General features: G+C 47.0%; 1 protein-coding gene across 1 annotated transcript in view; it reads right to left on the reverse strand.

The window, feature by feature from the left end:
• Positions 1-19,941, reverse strand: part of LOC146209871 (sodium-coupled monocarboxylate transporter 1-like) — a 216,187-nt gene that overhangs the window by 27,621 nt on the left and 168,625 nt on the right. The window contains exon 13 of the mRNA XM_084581392.1: positions 12,677-12,780. Coding sequence (XP_084437518.1) covers positions 12,677-12,780 — 104 coding nt within the window. The remainder of the gene's footprint in view (positions 1-12,676; positions 12,781-19,941) is intronic.

Raw genomic sequence — 19,941 nt, forward strand, 5'->3', positions numbered from 1 at the left:
GACTTATACGCGACCCGCCGATTACAATAGCCAGTTTTGTGACCGACGCAACTAACATTGAGAGCGCATTGGCCACGCGGAAAAACCACTATCAGCGACTGGGAACCTATCCCAACGTCTCGAGCTTTACCTCCTTTGGCCCTAGTGGTGCTGGCCTCACCGACATCCGCTAAAGCATTCGCGAAGTTGTGCGCGGAGTGCTCAGGGGGATTTTCCTAGCTCCTGAGCAGCCGTCGCCAGTATCCATCGCTATAGCCGATCGTGGGGAAGTGCGACAGGCACTCACACCGGAAGCCATCTCTACTGGGCCAATGGTTGCTGCTGCAGAACAACGGCTGAAAGTTATGCTGCCGTCCTCCGTCGGCCTCCGCCCGTACCTCACCAGTTCCAATGACTTACGGATTCTAGGCCTCGACGCTATGAATTCCTGGCACGAAGAAGACGAAAAGCCGACATCTGGAGAACTGTGGACAGCCGACTGTTGTGTTTGCACTGTAGTGAACTTGACCACATGTACCGCCGCTGCCCATACTGAGATCTCGGCCTGCGAGAAATCATCAAGAGCTACCGGCGACTTCGTTACGGTGAACAACCCCAAGATATCCAGGAGTACCTTCAATGCACTTCATCCCCGGTGCGAACCGATGTTCGTGAATATCTTCCACGCCCTTCATCGCCGATGCAAACTGATAACCGTATATCCCGCTCGCACTCGCAACGCCGCCCTCCCACGCCTCTTCACGGGTCTCGCCGTGAGAGCTTGTCTCTTCTTCCTCGCAGGGCAAACTGAGTACGGCGATCCCTGGAGGTGGCGTTGCTGAATTCGGCCGAAAGAAATAGCCTCCCCGTACCTTAGCATCTGACACCACGGACAACGGCACACGCGGAAACGAAAAAGGTTTTGCGGCCTCTGGTAATATAACCATTATAATCGACGTTCACGCGGTCATTGCACTCGTTGAAACAGGCCCCGATTACTCGGTATTAAGCGGAAAGTTATGTCGCCGACTTCGCAAGGTGACCACCCAGTTGAATGGGTCTCCGATACGAGCCGCAGGAGATCACCTCATATTGCCTGTTGGAAAATGCACCGCCCGCGTGGAAACTCACAATGAGACATGCCCCGCCAAATTTATGATCTTAGAGCATTGCTCCAATGATGATATTCCCGGAACGAACTTTCTCCGTGAATATGGTGCAGTCATCGATGTATGGCAGAATAAGTGGACCCTCCGAGCACGTTCTCCATTGCCGACATTTAGTAGAGCCACCCCAGTTGCGCTTAAAGTTCATACTGAGCATGTAAACTTGCCACTGCTCTATACAGCATTTCTACCTATTCGAGCCGAGACCTCCGCATGTGGAGAAGGCCTCCCGGAAGGAAATGTGCAAAATGTTACTTTAGAAGGGAATTGGTGTTGCGAGAGGAATAGCCGATGTTCAGGAAGGGTGTGCCAACATCGTCGTGCGAACTTTAGGAACGAGCCGCAGCACGTGACAAAGGAGGCAGTTATAGCTCATATAGAAGAGATAAGCGACGCTCGTGAGACTTTTGTGTTGCCTGAGAGGGATATTCCCCCCGAACAACACAAGAAAAATCCCTTGCAACTGGACATGGAGAAAACCTTGAGTCATCCCAGACAAGCGAATTACTCCAACTTTTGTATCGTTACCGATGGTGTTTTTCAACGACATCCAGGGTTCGCCAGACGCCCGTCGCGAAACATAGAATTATTGCAATGGCGCGGTCCACCCGAATTGCCAACCACCGTATCGAGTTTACAAGAAGGAAAGAGAAGCAATACAGGCAAGACGGTGTCATCCAGCCTTCAAACAGTCCGTGGGCCGCACCTGTTGTACTAGTAAAGAAAAAAGACGGGACGCTTAAGTTCTGTGTGGACTACAGGCGACTCAATATGGTGACAAAGGATGTATATCCACTGCCCCAAATCGACGACACACTCGATCAGCTCCGGCATGTTTGCTATTTTTCGTCTATTTCTTCAAAAAGTGGATACTGGCAGATCGAAGAAGATGAGCGAGACTGAGATAAGACTGCGTTATAGCACCGAATGTCCTTTATGAGTTCAAGGTGACGCCGTTTGGCTTTGTACAGCGCCCGCAACATTTCAATGCATCAAGGACACTGTGCTCGCCGGGCTGAAGTGGCAGACGTGTCTATTTTATCGGGATGACGTTATCCTTTCAAGCCCCTTTGCTGACCATTTGGTGCGCCTCAATGCGGTTCTTCGTGCTATACAGAACACCGGACCCACACTCAAGCCTTCGAAATGCACGTTCGCATATGGTGAGCTGAAGTTTCTTGGACATATAGTCAGCCACAAAGGCGTGAAACCAGATCCCGAGAAAGCAGCGGCCGTATTGTCCTTCCCACCACCGTCGGACAAGAAAACCGTCACAAGCTTTTTTTGGTTTCTGCGCTTACTTCAGACGTTTCGTTCGCAACTTTGCCCAGATCGTAGAGCCGCTAATCCACCTTACGAAAGACAGCGCCGACTTTGTGTAGAATGAAGAGCAATAGTTAGCATTCAGACAATTAAAGCAAGCGCTTTTGTCACCACCTATATCAGGCCACTTCGATCAAAATGCCGACACTGAACTCCACACGGACGCCAGCAACAAACCAAACGACTAGGGGCTGTGCTTGTACGATTCCCGGATGGCGTTGAGCGGATTATTGCTTACGCAAGCTGAACTCTTTTCAGGGCGGATGACACTAACTCGACAACAGAAAAAGACTGCCTCACTGTCATCAGGGTCATAAGGAAGTTTCGACCTTATGTGTACGGCCGCCCGTTTCGTGTGGTCACCGACCACCATTCACTCTGCTGGCTAGCCAATATCTAAGGATCCCGCGGGCCGGCTATCAAGGTGGAGCCATCGGCTACAGGAGTACGAAGTAACGATCGTGCATACATCTGGAAGAAAACATCGTGGTGCTGACTGCTTGCCTCGGGCACATGTGGGACCATTGCCAAGAGGCGCAGATGATGAGAAAGACGGCTTCCTTGGGATCGTGAATCCTAACGATATGGCAGATTGGCAATGACATGATCCACAGCTTCGTCAACTGATGGCGCATCTCGCAGGAGACGAAGATGCGGTATCTCGGGATTTTCTGCGTATTATTCTTGCATTTAAGATCCGAAATGGTGTCTTGGACAAGAAGTTCGACAGCAGCCTGAGATTGTAGCTTCATGTCGTACCGGAAGACTTGCGCAGTGAGGTCACTGAAGCGTGCCATGACGATCCTACCGCTGGTCATCTAGGATACACCAGAACGCTTTCGCGCATTCCAGAAAAATATTACTAGCCAAAACTCGCAAAGTACGTGCGTCAACATACATGAACCTGTCGCAAGTGCCAAAGTCAAAAAGCACCTCCTACGCGACCGGCGGGTCTTCTCCAGCCAACCGAACTACCGAGTGCCCCATTTTATACGATTGGAATGGATGTTTTGGGCCCATTTCCGACGTCGCAATCAAGCAGCAAATACATTATCATAGCGACAGACTATCTAACGCGCTAGGCGGAATCCCGTGCACTTCCATCGGGAACTGCTGCTGAGGCAGCCAAATTTTTTATCGAGAGCATTGTCTTCCGGCACGGTGCCCCAGCAGTGCCAATTACTGACCGTGGCGCCGCGTTTGTGGCGCAACTCACTCAACAGAACTTGCGCCTAAGCTGCACTAGCCACCGCTGAACCACAGCTTATCATCCGCAAACTAATGGACTGACGGAGAGGCACAAAAGAACTATAGCCGATGTGATGGCCATGTACGTGGACGTCGACCATCGGAAGTGGGACGAGGTACTGCCCTATGTCACGTTCGCTTATAATAGCTCAGTCCAGGATATACCACCTGTATGTCCTGCTTCCAGTTGGTGCATGGAAGGCAAGTCACCACTATGCTTGTCGCTATGCTGCCTCGCCAGACAACGTAGCTGATGATGCCCGGCTAGTATGCGAACGCGCGGAGGAGGCTCGGAAACTGGCCACACTCTACATACGACTGCAACAGCGTACCGATGCTCGTCACTACAACCTCCAGAGACGTGACGTCAATTTCCGTCCCGGAGACAAGGTGTGGGTGTGGACACTGGTTCGCCATCGAGGGCTTTCAGAAAAACTCATGAAGCGGTATTTCGGGCCGTACACAGTTTGTAGTGTCGGTGAAATTAATTACGAGGTGCTACCCTGTATAACGCAACCGTTCTCACGCCGTTCCTCACGTCCGGACATTGTGCACGTAGTGCGGCATAAGTCATATTAACAGTGATCACCGAGAACCTTTCCTTCTACAAGCAAACGTTCCGAGACCGTGTGTGCTTCTGCGCGACGGTTAATTTATGTTAACATCGGGACGATGCATCTTTTCGGAGGGGTGCAGCGTAGCAAACAAGAGGAAGTTTGAGCGTTCCGTGAAGAAAGAAGACGCTGATGCGGGCGATCTTTTCAGTGTTCTGGGTATCCCCGCCGTCGTGCTGGTTCCTGCTGCCGCCCTGCTGACCTGCGGTCGCTGTCATCGTCCCGTCATTTAGCCAGAAATCGGCAATATGGCCATATGCCAATCATTGATCAATTATTATTTAATGACTATATTGATAAAATCGTTAGTAATGAATGAAAAATGTTTATTTATTTACCTAAATGACGAATAATTACTTAAATGATTGATCAATTACCTACTCAATGACTAGTTATATAATTAGGTAGTTAATATTATTATTATTAAATAAGTATTTAACATCACTAATCAGTGCCAGTTGCGTAACAATGCGGCACTCAGGCTTTCGCCTTTCACTACTGTAGTCGCTAAAGTCCCTGCTAATGTTTTTAGGGATCGTCCATGTATCATATCCATAGGCGACGGCGAAGATTGCTGCTGCCTCGCTAAGCACGCGGAGGCGATCGCTTGCTTTAGGTGCCTATCAAACGATATTTATTTTAAGTATAGTGTCTTAGAGATATTTTTGAGACTGGAAATAGATTGTGCTATCAGGTCTCTGCGGTTTGGATGAGACGACAGTTAAGTTTGCGGGCATCGACCAGAAACGAAGGGTTCATCGTGGGTACGCGGTCGCGGGGGAGATTTCGAAATGGCGACAAGGTCAAGGGGCAGCTTGACGCTGGCTGAACAGTCGCGCAGGCGGTCCCTTTTTGGAAGTGATGCCAGAACACATGGCAGCGGGCGACGCTGCCGGTTCTGTCCGCCCCGATTCTCAAAAAAGTCGCGCTTAGACCGCGCCGCGAGTGGGACAAAACAGTGCAGTTAGAGAGCACAGCGTAAGGTTGTGGGTTGAGCGCTAACTGCTATGTCTCTCGGTTTGAGTGGAGAGGGCGCGGAGGCCATAATTCCCGAAACGCGGCGAAGCACGGGACTGGGATTGCGCTGCAGAGGGAGTCGCTGTTGACACGTCTTCTCGGGAAGACGCCTGGACGTCCTTTTGAATTCGCCGCCCGCGCGCAACCGACCAAGGGCAGCGATCGGAGTGTTTGGGCGTGATGTTAGCGCGTGTGTGTTTATATGGTTGTGTTTTAGGAAGTGCAACCGTCGACGCCGTTTGCCTTTGTGACTGCAAAGCACCCCTTGCGTGGGAAGATTTTGGAGGGGGAGTAAATCGCAAGTGGATGTGTTTGCGTGCGCAACCACACGCTGCTTAGTGCGTGCTGTGGCACAGTGATTGGCCAGCCCATTTTGAAACACTGCATGTTATTGGCCACAGAGTGACTACATAGTCGTTGATTGGTGAACGGACTAGACTCGAATTTCGGTAACAGTAAGAAAGCGGGGTTGAATGGTTGCGCTCGGAGGAGAGTTGGGTCCGGACGAGAGTCGAGGGCAGACGGGTTGTTCAAGGAGGGAGGCTAGGCTGACGGATGACTCAAGGGACTCTGGCCTAAAGTGCAGCAGAAGGCCAAGGCATGATTCTGCTAGCCTCTGACGTCCGAATGTTCACCCATTTGCAGTTAGCCCTTTATGTTTTGATGTCGCATCTGACGATGTTATTGTAAATAAATCGTAATATATGCAAAAAAATGTGTACAGTCTGAGAAGGGAAGTTCTCATCTCTGCAACTCAATGTGTCGCTGAGCCACGCACACAGCGGCTGTCGCCAACACCACTCTGTACGAGCGAAGGCAGAGGAAGAAACAGCAAGAAATACCTGCCGTTCGCACGTTTTGAAAATAACTACATCCAGCGTGTCCTTCTTTATTCAACTTGAATCAACGTGCCTGTGGGTGGTGTGGCCATCTCGCACTGCACAGGTCCCTGGAAAGATTCTCACCCTGCTCCAAGAAGCATTATTTATTTCACCTCAAGTGCTTTGACGGAAACCACCCTGAGAATTCTGGCCTCAATCAGAATATCTTGCCCTGTTCCTTAATTTTTATGTCCAGGTTTAGACATTCTTTTAGAGGCGTTAAGAATGGACGGACCAACGGGCTGGTAAAATGAGGAGAAATCTAGCGAATAAATGCAATTGTGGGAATAAAAAATGTACGGACACTTTAGCAGCTCATTCGTTTATAGCTCCAGTTTAGTGGCTTGCATTAAAGACCCTCCCGCCCGGGTGCGCACATTGCTTCACGCCTAATTAGTAATGTGAGCAACGTAAGTGGTGTTAATAGTGCCTCTACTATATTACGACAGCCCTAGCATGTAGTCCTAATTAAGATTAGTGAAACATATATTAGTCCCTGACTTAACAGGGCCGCATTAACTTGCCCGCTTTGACTCGGAGCAGCTTAGTATGGTGAATAAGTAAGCCTGTTGGTGAGGCATCGCTATATTTTACCATCAGGCACAGGAGAGAGGAATGCGACGACCCAAGGGCTGGCAAACATCTTTTCTTTCCTTTTGTACATACAATAAATAACCACCACCACCACCAAGGTATAGTACGCAGATCTTTCGAGCTGCCAGACGTCTTGGTGAAATCCTTTCGCAAATGCTTTGCGCTTTCAAAAATTCTAGGGGACACTTCGGACTAGTAAAGGTGGTGACGCGAAAACATTTATTGCGCGGTTATCTGAAGCCCTCCACTACCGGCACCTTGTTTTGTCTTTTTACTTGCGCTTGCCTCTTTTTTTTATGGCTCAAATAAGGTATTCGCGGAAAATTGTTACAGATACTGCACCTTTTCTTTCCTGCAAACCAATTTGATACGCCGCTGACGCCTGCTGTACTGCGCCTGCTTCTGTGTGCTGTGTGCTGTGGCGTTCGAAGAAGCGCCAAATGAAAGGCACCGCACGGACGCCTGTATCGAACGCCCTTCATCGTTAACTTAATTCGTATAAGCGTGATTAACCTGGTGGTGTCATCAATTGTCGTGACATCACCTTGTGATTACGTCATAGTCACAGTCATTTCAAGGCACAATATACTACAACAGTGATGACGTCATCATTTATTTCAATGTACGACACAGTGCACTACTGATGTCATCATTACCTGCAAGGTACGATGTAGTACACCACAGATGATTTCATCATTTATTTCAAGGTAAGACATACTACCCACGTCATGGATCACTGCCTTGTCGTGGCGGAGGGGCTTGTGAAACTCGATGAAGTCGTGAGCTCTGCTGTGTAGGGCCACCCAAGATAGAAAGGTCACGGCAGAGAGTTCAGACAAAATGTGATTCAATGGAGAAGGTAATGGCAACCCACTCCAGTGTTTCCTGCTAAGAAAACCCTATGGCCAGTCAGAATAGCATTAATGATATGGCGCCGGAAGATGTGTCCCCCAGGTTGGAAGGCATCCCACATGTCACTGGGGATGAACAAAGGGCGATTCCTAGTAGCTCCAGGACGAATGAAGCGGCTGGGCTAAAGCAAAAAGGACGCTCAGTTGTGTGATGTGTCCGGAAGCGACCGGAAAGTCCGATGTTGCAAGGAGATATATCACATAGCAACATGGAATGTAAGATCTATGATGCAAGGTAAACTGGATGTCGTCAAGCGAGAAATGGACAGATTGAACATTGATATCTTGGATATCAGCGAGCTCAAGTGGACCAGAATGGAAGAGTATAACTCCGGCGACCGTTATGTCTTTTATTGTGGGCACGAATCCAAGAGAAGGAAAGGGGTCACTCTCATAGGAAACAGAAGAATGGGCAAAGCAGTGCTAGGGTACCACCCCAAAAACGACCGAATGGTTTCACTTCAGATCCAAGGTCACCCTTTCAACATAACAGTTATCCAAGTCTATGCACCAACCACTACTGCTGAAGAACCTGACATTGAGAGATTTTATGCGGACCTGCAATGCCTTTTAGACCGCACTCCATCATCAGACGTCGTTTTTCTCATAGGAGACTGGAATGCTAAGGTCGGGAGTGAAGAATTATCCGGAATTACAGGCAAGTGAGGTCTTGGTGAGCCAAATGAATCTGGGCAGAGGCTAGTAGAGTTTTGTCAAGAAAACAACCTGACCATAGCGAATAGCCATTTTCAAAAGCACATGAGGCGCCTGTACACATAGACTTCACCAGACGGTCTGTACATGAATCAGATCGATTATATTCTTTGCCGGTAGATTGGAGAAGCGCTACACAAGCAGTAAAAACAAGGCCTGCGGCCGATTGTGGCACCGATCATCAGCTTCTTGTAGCCAAATTAAGCTTCGATTGAGGAAAATGCAGAAACCTAGAAGGCCTTTCAGGTATGATCTGGATCAAATTTCATCAGACTATGCTGTGGAAGTGAGGAATCGATTTCCAGGATTAGATCTAGAAGACAGAGAGCCTGAAGAGATGTAGGCTGATGTTTGTGATATGAAACAAGAAGTTGCTACTAAGGTAGTTCCAAAGCAAAATAAATGCAAGAAAGAAAACTGGTTATCTGAAGAGGCATTGCAAACAGCTGAGGAAAGGAGGATGGCAAAAGGTATAGGGAAAGAGAAATATACAAGGTTCTCAATGCAGATTTTCAGAAAATAGCAAGGAGAGATAAGAATGCCTTCCTGAACGAACAGTGCCAAGCAGTTGAGGACAACCGCTAATTAAGAGACACAAGAGCTCTGTATAAAACAATCAAAGATATCAAAAGAAGCTTCTGTGCTAAGCTGTGCATGATAAAGGACAACCGAGGCAAGGACCTTACTGAAGCCTCAGAGATAAAGAAGAGGTGGCAGCAGAAATACGCAGAACTGTACAAGAATGACCCGGATGTGCAAACCCAAAATAAGACGGTTGTGATTACTGATCTCGAGCCGGGCATCCTGAAGAGCGAAGTTGAATGGGCCTTAGCCAGCCTTGCTAAGAACAAAGCTAGCGGAATTGATGGCATTCCATCTGAGTTGCTTCAAAACCTCAACTATGACGCTGTTAACAGTCTGCATACATTATGTCAGAAGATTTGGACAACACTGCAGTGGCCACAGGATTGGAGGAGGTCAGTTTACATCCCCATTCCAAAGAAAGGCAGTGCCAAAGATTGTTCGAACTACCGCACGATCGCGCTTATTTCGCATGCTAGCAAGGTGATGTTGAAAATCCTCCAAGGTAGGCTGCAGCAGTATATGGATCGGGAGCGTCCGGACGTGCAAGCTGGGTTTCGCAAGGGCAGAGGAACAAGAGACCAAATTGCCAACCTTCGCTGGATCATGGAAAAAGCAAGAGAGTTCCAGAAACCCATCTACTTCTGCTTTATTGATTATGCAAAAGCGTTTGACTGCGTAGATCACAGCAGATTGTGGCAAGTTTTCTAAGAGATGGGAGTTCCAATTCACCTCGTCTGTCTCCTCAGGAACGTGTATGAAGGGCAAGAGGCCACAGTCAGAACTGGGCATTGTCTTAATGATTGGGTTCCGATTAAGAAAGGAGTGAAGCAAGGCTGCATACTGTCGCCCTGCCTAATTAACCTATATGCAGAGTGCACCATGAGGAAGGCCGTTCTGGACGAGTCTTCAGCTGGGGTAAAGATTGCTGGAAAACGTATCAACAACCTTAGATATGCGGATGATACCACTTTAATGGCAGAAAGTGAAGTGGAACTCAAGAGACTTTTCATGCGCGTACAAGAAGAGAGTGAGAAGTTTGGGCTTAAACTGAACATTAAAAGAACAAAGATCATGGCGTCTTGCCCTATCAAGTCCTGGAGCCTCAAGGGACAAGAATTGGAAGCTGTGACAGATTTTCTTTTCTTGAACTCCAAGATTACCCCGTTAGGAGACTGCAGCCATGAAATAGGAGACGCCTGCTTCTGAGAAAGAGAGCCATGGTTAGCCTTGACCGCCTAGTAAAGAGCAGAGACATTAGTCTGCCTACCAAGATCCGTATAACTCGTGCTATGGTCTTTCCAGTTGTGATGTATGGATGCGAGAGTTGGACTGTGAAGAAGGCTGACCGCCGAAGAATTGATGCATTTGAATTGTGGTGCTGGCGGAGACTCTTGAGAGTTCCTTCTACTGCGAGAAGGTCAAATCAGTCGATATTGTCGACCATAAACCCTGACTGCTCATTGGAAGGTCAAATTCTAAAGTTAAAGCTCAGCTACTTTGGTGATCTGATGAGAAGAGAGGAGTCGCTGGAGAAAGATTTGATGTTGGGAAAGGTTGAGGGTCGCCGGAGAAGGGGTAGGCAGTGAACGCGATGGTTAGATGGCATCCTAGAGGCGCTGCAGATGACGTTATGTGATGTTAGGAAGATAGTGAGAGACCGAAAAGCATGGCGTGACATGGTCCATAGGGTCACGAAGAGTCGGACACGACTGAATGACTGACCTGAACTGAACTGAACGACATACTACACCAATTATGGCGTCATCGTTTACTTCAATGTTGACATATTGTACCATTGAGCTGAAGCCTCGTTACTGACTCTGCATATACGCTAGAAGGTCAACCTTGTCCACCGATGGTTCCAAGCTGCGGAACAGCCTCCATGCCTGCTTGAACGACGCGTTCCCAATGATGTAACTGGAGCTAAACCACCCTCCTTCCTTTTATCTGCCCTAGGAAACCGATGGCGTGTGGTATTCCAGAGGAGCAACGTTTATAATTACGGATCCATGCGTTCTGGAGGGTTTGCTTCTGATCTAAGCCACACATCTCAAAAGCGACCTTCACCTCGGCAATCTCTATGGGCTCTTGGAGTAGCACAACTCGACGTCTAGCCAAAGCATGGTCATGTCAACTGTCTACTACCATCGTCCATAGCCTTGTGCGTTTGTTTTGGTCACAACGCCGACGTCAGATTTTCTGAAGGATGGGGCCCTTACGCGACGGTGTCCCATTCATTGCATGGAAGTCATAGCTGCTTGGCAACTAATGAAACGTTGCACTCAAAATTTAATATAGACGAAGTTCGGTACCTATTGCCAGAATTCGGCGGTGGTAAGTATTGTATAAACGGAGCAACTCTGCGACTTCGGACATTCATCTCTCAGCTTACACTCTCCTACAGTAAGTAAACCTCACCTTATCGTCGTGTTTTGGTTAAGGACGTTTGTTGCCTATCATTTTTTTTCAGAGCAGTGAAGATGGGCAGAAAGGATTTCTCATCCATCTGCCGGGAACTGAGAAGAGAGGCTGCATTGAGGTGTTACCGGCTGTGGGAGGGACCTCGTGTTCTTAGCAGTGGCCAGCGAAGCTGAACTGTTAGCGCCGCCACCGGATCGAACCACAGCCTTGGCGCAGCCGCCGCTCTACTTGTTTTATATATTTCGAAATTGAACGCTTTATGAACTCAACCAAAGTGTGCTTTCGAGCTTGAAACTATTATTGGCAACGCACTAAATATATGTGGGTAGAAGACAAGTACACAAAATGCTTTGTGTGCGCTACGAACAGTTATTTGAGTCATCCATTTATGTTGCACATGTACAGCGTGTGTCAAATATTACCACGCCATATTGCCTGTTTCCGAGCCCTGCTGCGGGGCATTCACAAGGCCCCAATAACTCGCCCTCTGTATTAGGGATAGGCGAAGGACCATTCTCACGTGCAAATACCTTAGTATCTTAACAACCTGAATATAAAACTGATATACTGAATTGAGAACAAATAGAAAGCCTTTCGCAGGTTTCCTGGTCATGAAAGGAGTTGAGTACCCTATAGCACGTAGGGATTTTCAGCGAAAGAAATGAGCTCCAACGCCTGATATACCTAGCGTGTGCAGAGGCGAGACATGTGTCACAGATGTCTGCGGAACGTGAATGATCTAGGAAAAACCCACTGGCCGTCGGCCGTTAAACCTGTACGTACGCTAATCCGCGACTTAGGCCGCATAAATTTTTCATTATGGAGAATCAGCATGAATACTGCCGCGCCCACTGCTGTAATTCATAATTGAGGACGTTTTATCCTAAGAGTTGGGCGGTAAATTGGATGGCCTACAATATTACATAAATGTTCTGCGCGTAACAAGATTTCAGATGTTTAGATTGATAGTGCGAGTTCTCGTATCTGAAAGACGCATCAAGCGGTGAGGAGAGCAAGTTTACAAGCCACTGCGAGCCATTCGTGAATATTTTTCCTAGATAGTCACTATAATAGGTTCTATTTCTATATAGATTATTGTGCTCAAGGGCAAATTCATGCCGGAGTACTCAGCTCAGTATCTCCGCAGCGGACCTGAATCGGGACAACTTCGAGAGGTTCAAGCCAGGCACCCGCGCTAAATGGAAAGCAAAAGTTATACTCACCTGTCAATGCGCTGACGAATACTCCAATCAGAACGCATCCTATAATTGCGAAGAAACTCGCCCACATATGCGAAATTCGAAATATGATGGGAGGCCCTTCCGAGCTTGAAAAAAAAGAACGAAAAAACGCGCATTGTTTTCGCCATCACTAAATTATATACTCGACATGCACCGTTTCTACATTGCGTATAGAACAATCCTATGAAGTTTTAGCATGCAGCTTTCAACCATAAATCAGAAGAAGAGCGCTCACTTAGAAATGTATATGTGTTGAAGGCGAAGCCGAACAGAACAGGGAACAGGGGAACATCAAGTGGGCATGTCTCAATGCACCGGCAGCCTAGGAAGAAATATTGTGTGAAAACCACCGGAATAAATTTATTTGGACATTCTCATAATCTCACGCGATCTCATAATATTCGTGTGTAAGACATCTACGGTATCAAAGTTGGCTTAAAATGGTGCATTAGCGGCGGTACCTTTCAGGTGTGGTAGGTCTGAAAAATTCCAGAAACAAAAGCACTGTATTATTTTTGTGCCAGAGGCAAGCTTCAAAGAAAACGTGCGAACCTGCTGACTAGCTCAGCTGACAGCAAATTCTGTAGTCACACGCGTAGAAAGGCACAAGCATGGACATTTCATGCACGTGGCCAAACAAATTCAATCTCACATCAACAAAACAAGCGATTGCACTGAAAGCGCATGCGAGCTTGGACAAGAGCACCCACCAGGAAGTCGTTCAGCCCCTGCCCTAAAGCAACAATGAGTTCATCCTAACACGACACACTACTCATTCCAAAATAGATAAAAGCGACGTTTTTGCGCAGCATCGTTTTGACCATCTCGCGTAAATACTGTGCATTTAAAAATTCGAAACTTATTATCACGTATGAAGTCTCATTTATAAATCCTTGAGAGCATTTGCCTGAGGGTGTCCCTCCTGTCCGCATCCCTAATACAGTAGTTAAATCTTTATTTAGCTCGAACCACCTAGAATTCTTGGCCCGTCCTTAAAGCACCTGTCTTGTGTTTTGAAAGTGCAGTTGGATCAATTTTCACGTCATATATATTAACCCAGTTCTAATTTTTCAACCAAATTATGATTACAATAGCGTGTCTGAGAAATACATTTACGCTGCCCTACCCTGAGGATGACATTGCCTTGCTAAGCAACTCGGCGGATGAACTGCAAATAATGATTGATGACCTAGACAGAAAAAGTAGAAAGGTAGGCTTGAAAATCAGTATGCAGAAGACTAAGGTAATGTTCAACAGCCTCATGAAGTAACAGCAGTTTCCATTAGGTAGCGAAGTACTGGAAGTAGTAGGCGAATATGTCTACTTAGGACAGGTAGTAACCGCAGATCCGGACCATGAAAAGGAAATAACAAGAAGAATAAGATTGGGATGGAGAGCATTTGGCAAGCAATCGCAGATTATGACTAGCAGGTTACCGGTATCGCTCAAACAACAGTTGCCTCTTACCTGTACTCACGTATGGGGCTGAACCGTGGAAGCTAACCAAGAGGGTTCTACTTAAGTTGAGGACAACCCAGAGGTCTATGGAACGAAAAATGGTAGGGCTAACATTAAGAGATAGAAAGCGTGCAGAGTGGGTAAGAGAAATATCTGAAGTTACCGACATTCTAGTGGAAAATAAGAAGAAATGGGCATTGGCAGGACATGTAGTGCGAAGAGAGGATAACCGATGGTCGCTTAGGATAACAAATTGGATTCGAAGGGAAAGAAAGCGTAGCAGGGGGCGGCAGAAAGTTAGGCGGGCGGATGAGGTTAAGAAGTTCACATTGGTCCAGTGGATGCAGCTAGCACAGAACCGGAGAGAGAGAGAGAGAGAGAGAGAGAGAGAGAAGGCAGAGAGGTTAACCAGGAAAGCTTCCGGTTTGCTACTCTGCACTTGGGAAGGGGAATGAGGAGTTTAAAGGAGAAAGATAGAAGAGAATGATAGGAAAGGTAAGGCGGCGAGGAGCACAGTCACAGTTTCTCAATCAAGTTTGTGTCTCTCATAAAACACATAAGTGGGCCGAGGATTTTCTCCTCTGTGAAAGGACGGCAGTCAAGATGGTCCAGAGCCGAACGCAGCGCATATCTTTCGCTTGAAAAAGCAGGGCACTCGCAAAGGAGATGCTGTGTGGTCTCTTCGCAGCCGCATCTTTCACGGTTAGGGCTATCCGCGATTCTCATCACATAAGCGTATTTTTTGGTGAATGCAACACCGAGCCACATACGGCACATCAGTGTTGTTTCGCGCCGCCATTTGTTAGGGGGAACACGAAGGCGCAGCCCAGAGTCTAGTTCCCTGAGGTGTCGATTGGAAAATTCTTCTTTGTTCTAGGCTGAAAGCGTTAGCTCCGCCGCTAAGGAACGAAGTCGACAAACTGCGTCAACTCTAGATGTAGGAATGTTCACTGTAGTTCCGTCGTTGTGTGCAGAACGGGCAACTTGATCTGCCTGGTGGTTTCCCTCAATACCGCAATGTCCAGGTAGCCACTGGAAAATTATATCATGGCCTTTTGATGTAGCGTCGTAGTATAGCACGCGGATCTCTGCAGTTAGTTGTTCACGTGATACACGACGTAGCGCAGCTTGAACGCCTTGAAGCGCTGCTTTCCAGTCCGTAAAAATGGACCAGACATCTGGAAGTTCCTGGCCGATGTATTCAATAGCTGCACGTAAGGCAGCCAGTTCCGCACCAGTTGAAGAGGTGGGGTACGTCGTCTTGATCCTCAGCACGATGGACCTCGACGGTATCACTACGCACCCCGCGGAGCTTGTTGAAGCAGCTGAGCCATCGGTGTAGACGTGTTCACGATTATTGTGCATAGAATACAGGTGACCCAACGTCATTTGCGTCAAGGCAGGCAATGGTACACCGGTTTTCTTTTTTACTCCCAGAATAGATAGGTAAACTTTCGGTTCATGTAGGCTCCATATGGGTAAACTCGGTCTTGAAGCTTGAGTGAACTGTGAAGGAAGGTAGGTGCGATGAACTGCTATGGTTTTGGCAAATGCAGTATGTGGTCTAATTGTTGGGATAGTTGCCAGGTGGTGACGGGAAACCCGGGTGACGTGTCGTATATGGTTCCTCATGGTTTCAACAGCAATATATGTAGCTATGGGATGCTCTAGGGAGAGAAGAACCGTTGCTGCCGTTGAGGTGCATTTTGGCAGTTCAAGGCAGATACGGAGAGCTTGAGTTTGCACGCTTTGGAGGATCTCGATGTTCGTCTTCCTAATATTATTGAATATTGGAAAGCTGTACCGCATGTAACCCAGGAAAAGTGAACGGTATAGTTGCAGCATAGTGTGCACTGACGCGCCCCAGGACTTGCCTCCTAGAAAGGAGAGAACATGGGCAATCGCCGTCAGTCTTTGCTTTATACCACTGATATGTGGACTCCACGAGAGGTTCCTATCAATGACGACTCCAAGGAAGCGATGACTCTTTTCATAAGGAATAGCTTTGCCATTTATGTATACTGCGTATTGTGACATTGATTTTCGTGTGAAGGCCACTACAGAACACTTCTCTGTTGAGATAGTAAGACCCTGTACACGAAGATATGACGTCACAATCGATGCCGCTTTTTGTAGTCTTGCATGAACTTGGGGTCGAGTCACGCTTGAGTCCCAAATGCAAATATCATCCGCATATATGGAGATCTGAGCTGACTGAGGAAGCAGGTCGTCTAGGCCGATGAGCACAAGAGTGAATAGAGTGGGGCTCAGTACCCCACCCTGCGGAACTCCACGAGAGGTTCTATGTGAGGATGTTCGTCCGTCCTCTGTCTGGATGAACAGTAACCTGTCTGACAAATAACTGCGTATCCAGCTATAAGTTCGTCCTCCGATATCAGCAGTTTCCAGTGCATCTAGGATGGCTTCATGCGTTACATTGTCGTAGGCAGCGTTAATGTCTAAAAACAATGCCGCAGTCAATCTTTTCAGATTCTTTTGGACATTGACTGACGTAACCAGGTCTACGACATTATCTATAGTGGAGCGGCCGCGTCGAAACCCAGACATGAAATCTGGATATTTTTTGTGTCGTTCTAAGTACCACTCAATGCTTGTTAATAGCACCCTTTCCATTACTTTGCCGACGCAGCTGGAGGGCGCAATGGGGCGGTATGACTTAATATCGAGCGGTGATTTTCCGGGTTTTAGAAGTGGAATGATACGACTTGTCTTCCATTCACTAGGATCTTTGCCGTCGCTCCATGACCTGTTGTATGTCTGCGAGAGAGCCTGTCGAGCCTCTTGGCCTAGATTGGCAAGCGCAGAGTACGTCACACCTTCTGGCCCTGGCGAAGATGACCTTTTACAACAAGCGAGAGCAGCGTCAAGTTCATCCAGTGTGAACAGTAGATCCATCCGTGAATCCCTCGATGGCGGAACATCACTACACTGCTGTGGCGCGAGTGTGTTTGAAGGTCATGTTATTCTTGCGCAGTATTCTTCGGCTACGTCGACCTCACTGCATCTCTAGTGAAGCGGAGGATATTTTGTGAAACTCTCGACCCACGGAAATCATTGTCATGTATCTGGACTGTCATTCGCGGCCTTCGTACATCACCTCAACCACAGAACCGGGTTAAGTGGAGAAATATGGGAGAGGCCTTCGCCCTGCAGTGGGTATAGTCAGGCTGGTGATGATGATGATGACCCTGAGAGAGCAGTTCCTGCGTGGCGTGCAAAGGCGGAGGTACTTGCGTACTCACGCACGCGAGAAGGTGGAAATTGAGCGTTTTACAAGCATTATAATTAAAAATAGTAGAAAGTTAACTCTTTGGAATGTGGAAAAACAGAAATAAGAATTACATCTATGGACGACCTAAATGCATATTGCGAACACTGGGGCCGATTAAAAGATAAAATAAGCACATTCACGACTTTTATAACAAACGTAAGTGCAAATCGTGAAGGATTTATTTATATTTACTCAAAATTCAGATTTCTACCGTGAAGCGAGATTAGAATTCCGTTTTACTAGAAGCTACAAAATAACTGATAACGAAGAAGACAGTAGTACCCTGTGTCAGAAATTCGCAAAAACAATAGAATATACTTGCTACTACAACATGACAGCAGACATCAAAAGTGTGAATGCCCGCCCTCATTCTTGGTGCCTTATGGCTAGCTTTATGAGAGTATGTGTCACTGAATCAGCGGAAGCTTCTCAGCGTTTGGGGTAGTTTCCCTGTAACACTGGACATTCATTCATGTATTGAAACTACTTTAGCAGTTACAACATTAATTTATGCATAAAAAAAATGCCAGTCTTCAAGTAGTACTTCGCAGTATTACCAAAATGCCGCAAAATGCAGAGAAAAAAATACAAGGAATCGTGAGATCTGCTGCTTCACCCTTGAAAGAAGGACGTGCTATTACCTATACAATCGTGCATCCGCCAACTACAAAGCCCTGTGTTCGTAGATACAAAGTCCGCGCGTGCAAATTTTCCGCCGCCGCGCGAGCTATTCTGCACTTGCTCGGCCTTCCTGGCAGACAGGGTTTAGCCGCGTTCAGGTCGACGATGAGTTCTACCGTTCAGTTCCATTTAAAATGGGCTACGCTTGCTTTTTTATTGTGTTTTCTTTCCCATACGTGCAACGCGTCCCTGATGCGCAGACAGCGCTCCACGCTGCACTTTTGGTTCGGTTTGGTAGCCCTCTGCTGAGGATTTGACCAAATAACGGCCGCAGATGTGCTCAAAATGGCAACTTTTGGCCTGGTTTAGTGTATGGAGTTTAACCTCCAAAAGCGGAGCAGGCTATGAGAGGGCTCCAAGGAGGGCTCGGAAAGTTTGACCACATAATGTTCTTTAACGTATACTGATATCACACACCCCACATATCACACTCTTCCATCGAAAAGTGGCAACTGTCGCCAGGATTAGATCGCGCAAACTTTACAGCAGTAGAATTCTCTAACCACTGCGCCACCGCGGAAGGGCGTAAATGTATTATGGTACAAAAAAAAAAGCGTACCGGTGTGAGCAAAAGGACTTTTTAAGCAAACTTTCATCTCAGCAGCATCAACGTTAATGCCGAGTTAAGGCGCATTTTTAGCTCGTTTTGAACCTGTGCTTCATGAACCAACCTTTTATGTTCACTCTGCTTTGCTTGCTCCCGGCGCTTTGTTTTCATTCTTGCTGCGGAAATGTGTACAGCAAAATACAATGCTGCATTGAGAAAATTAGATTTCTTGTTTGGCTTCTGCACTTCCATGTTTCGTCGGTTTTTATTCACTCAGCAACCAGTATACTCCACGAAGATGCATTCTTTCAGACTCATTCCAGTGAGCCAATCGTTTTAGCTTGCACTTAGATGAATGTACACATCCGCAGCTAATATCCAAGGTACCAAAGTTCAGAAGAAGGTTTTCGAACCGTATTTTGGGAGAGCACGTAAAACGTTTTGCGTCGTTTTTAAATGAGGCGAGGTACTTTAACTGAATATAGAATTATTACGAATTCGAAGCATACACTTATGAATAGGTTTAAAAACTAATCGACACTTGCCGCACTCAATTTACTCTTTTGGTCGGTGGTCTTTTACTTGAATTATATAATAATTACGAATTCAAACCATCAAATTATTATGTTTAAAAACTAATTGACACGAGCCTACTCCATTTACTCTTCTGACGCCGCAGGCGTAAACAAGCGACGCCTGGGGCGTCAGTCGTGTGTAACCTGAAAGAAAAGAATGTAGTTTGTACTCTGTAGCGAAGTTGTCTAAATGTAACGAACGTGACATAAATATAAGCTGGTGCCGAAAGCCGGGTTGTACGTTGTGACCAAATGAAGACAACACTGTACTCGACGGCGATTACTAACAAACAAACATTGAAATCACCGCCCATTGATACAAGAGTGCAGCGACACGGAGCGACACAAAACGAAGCGAGCAGCTCATTGGTCTCAGTTAGGACTCTTTCCTAATATTGACTGCTGCATGAAAAGCAGCATGGACAATGAAAAAGAACTCTGTGCTTTGTTGGCGAGACTTAGTGCTCTGCAGATCCATCAGAACGAAGTTAACGCCTCTGTCAAGACATTAGTGCCAAAGAAAGAAGCTGAGCATCGAATCTATCGAGTATGACGACCACATCGTTACATACATAGCAAAGCTCCAAGAGGAGATTAAATAAGTTCAAAGAAAGAGTCAGTCGAAGGAATAAGCATCACCCCCAAAAGGCGCGGTCAAGACGAACGGGACCTGCCAGGTGAAAATTCTACGTAG

The sequence above is a fragment of the Amblyomma maculatum genome, chromosome 1 (assembly GCF_055883805.1).
Source record: "Amblyomma maculatum isolate TAMU_Amacu chromosome 1, ASM5588380v1, whole genome shotgun sequence".
Taxonomy (NCBI): Eukaryota; Metazoa; Arthropoda; class Arachnida; order Ixodida; family Ixodidae; genus Amblyomma; species Amblyomma maculatum.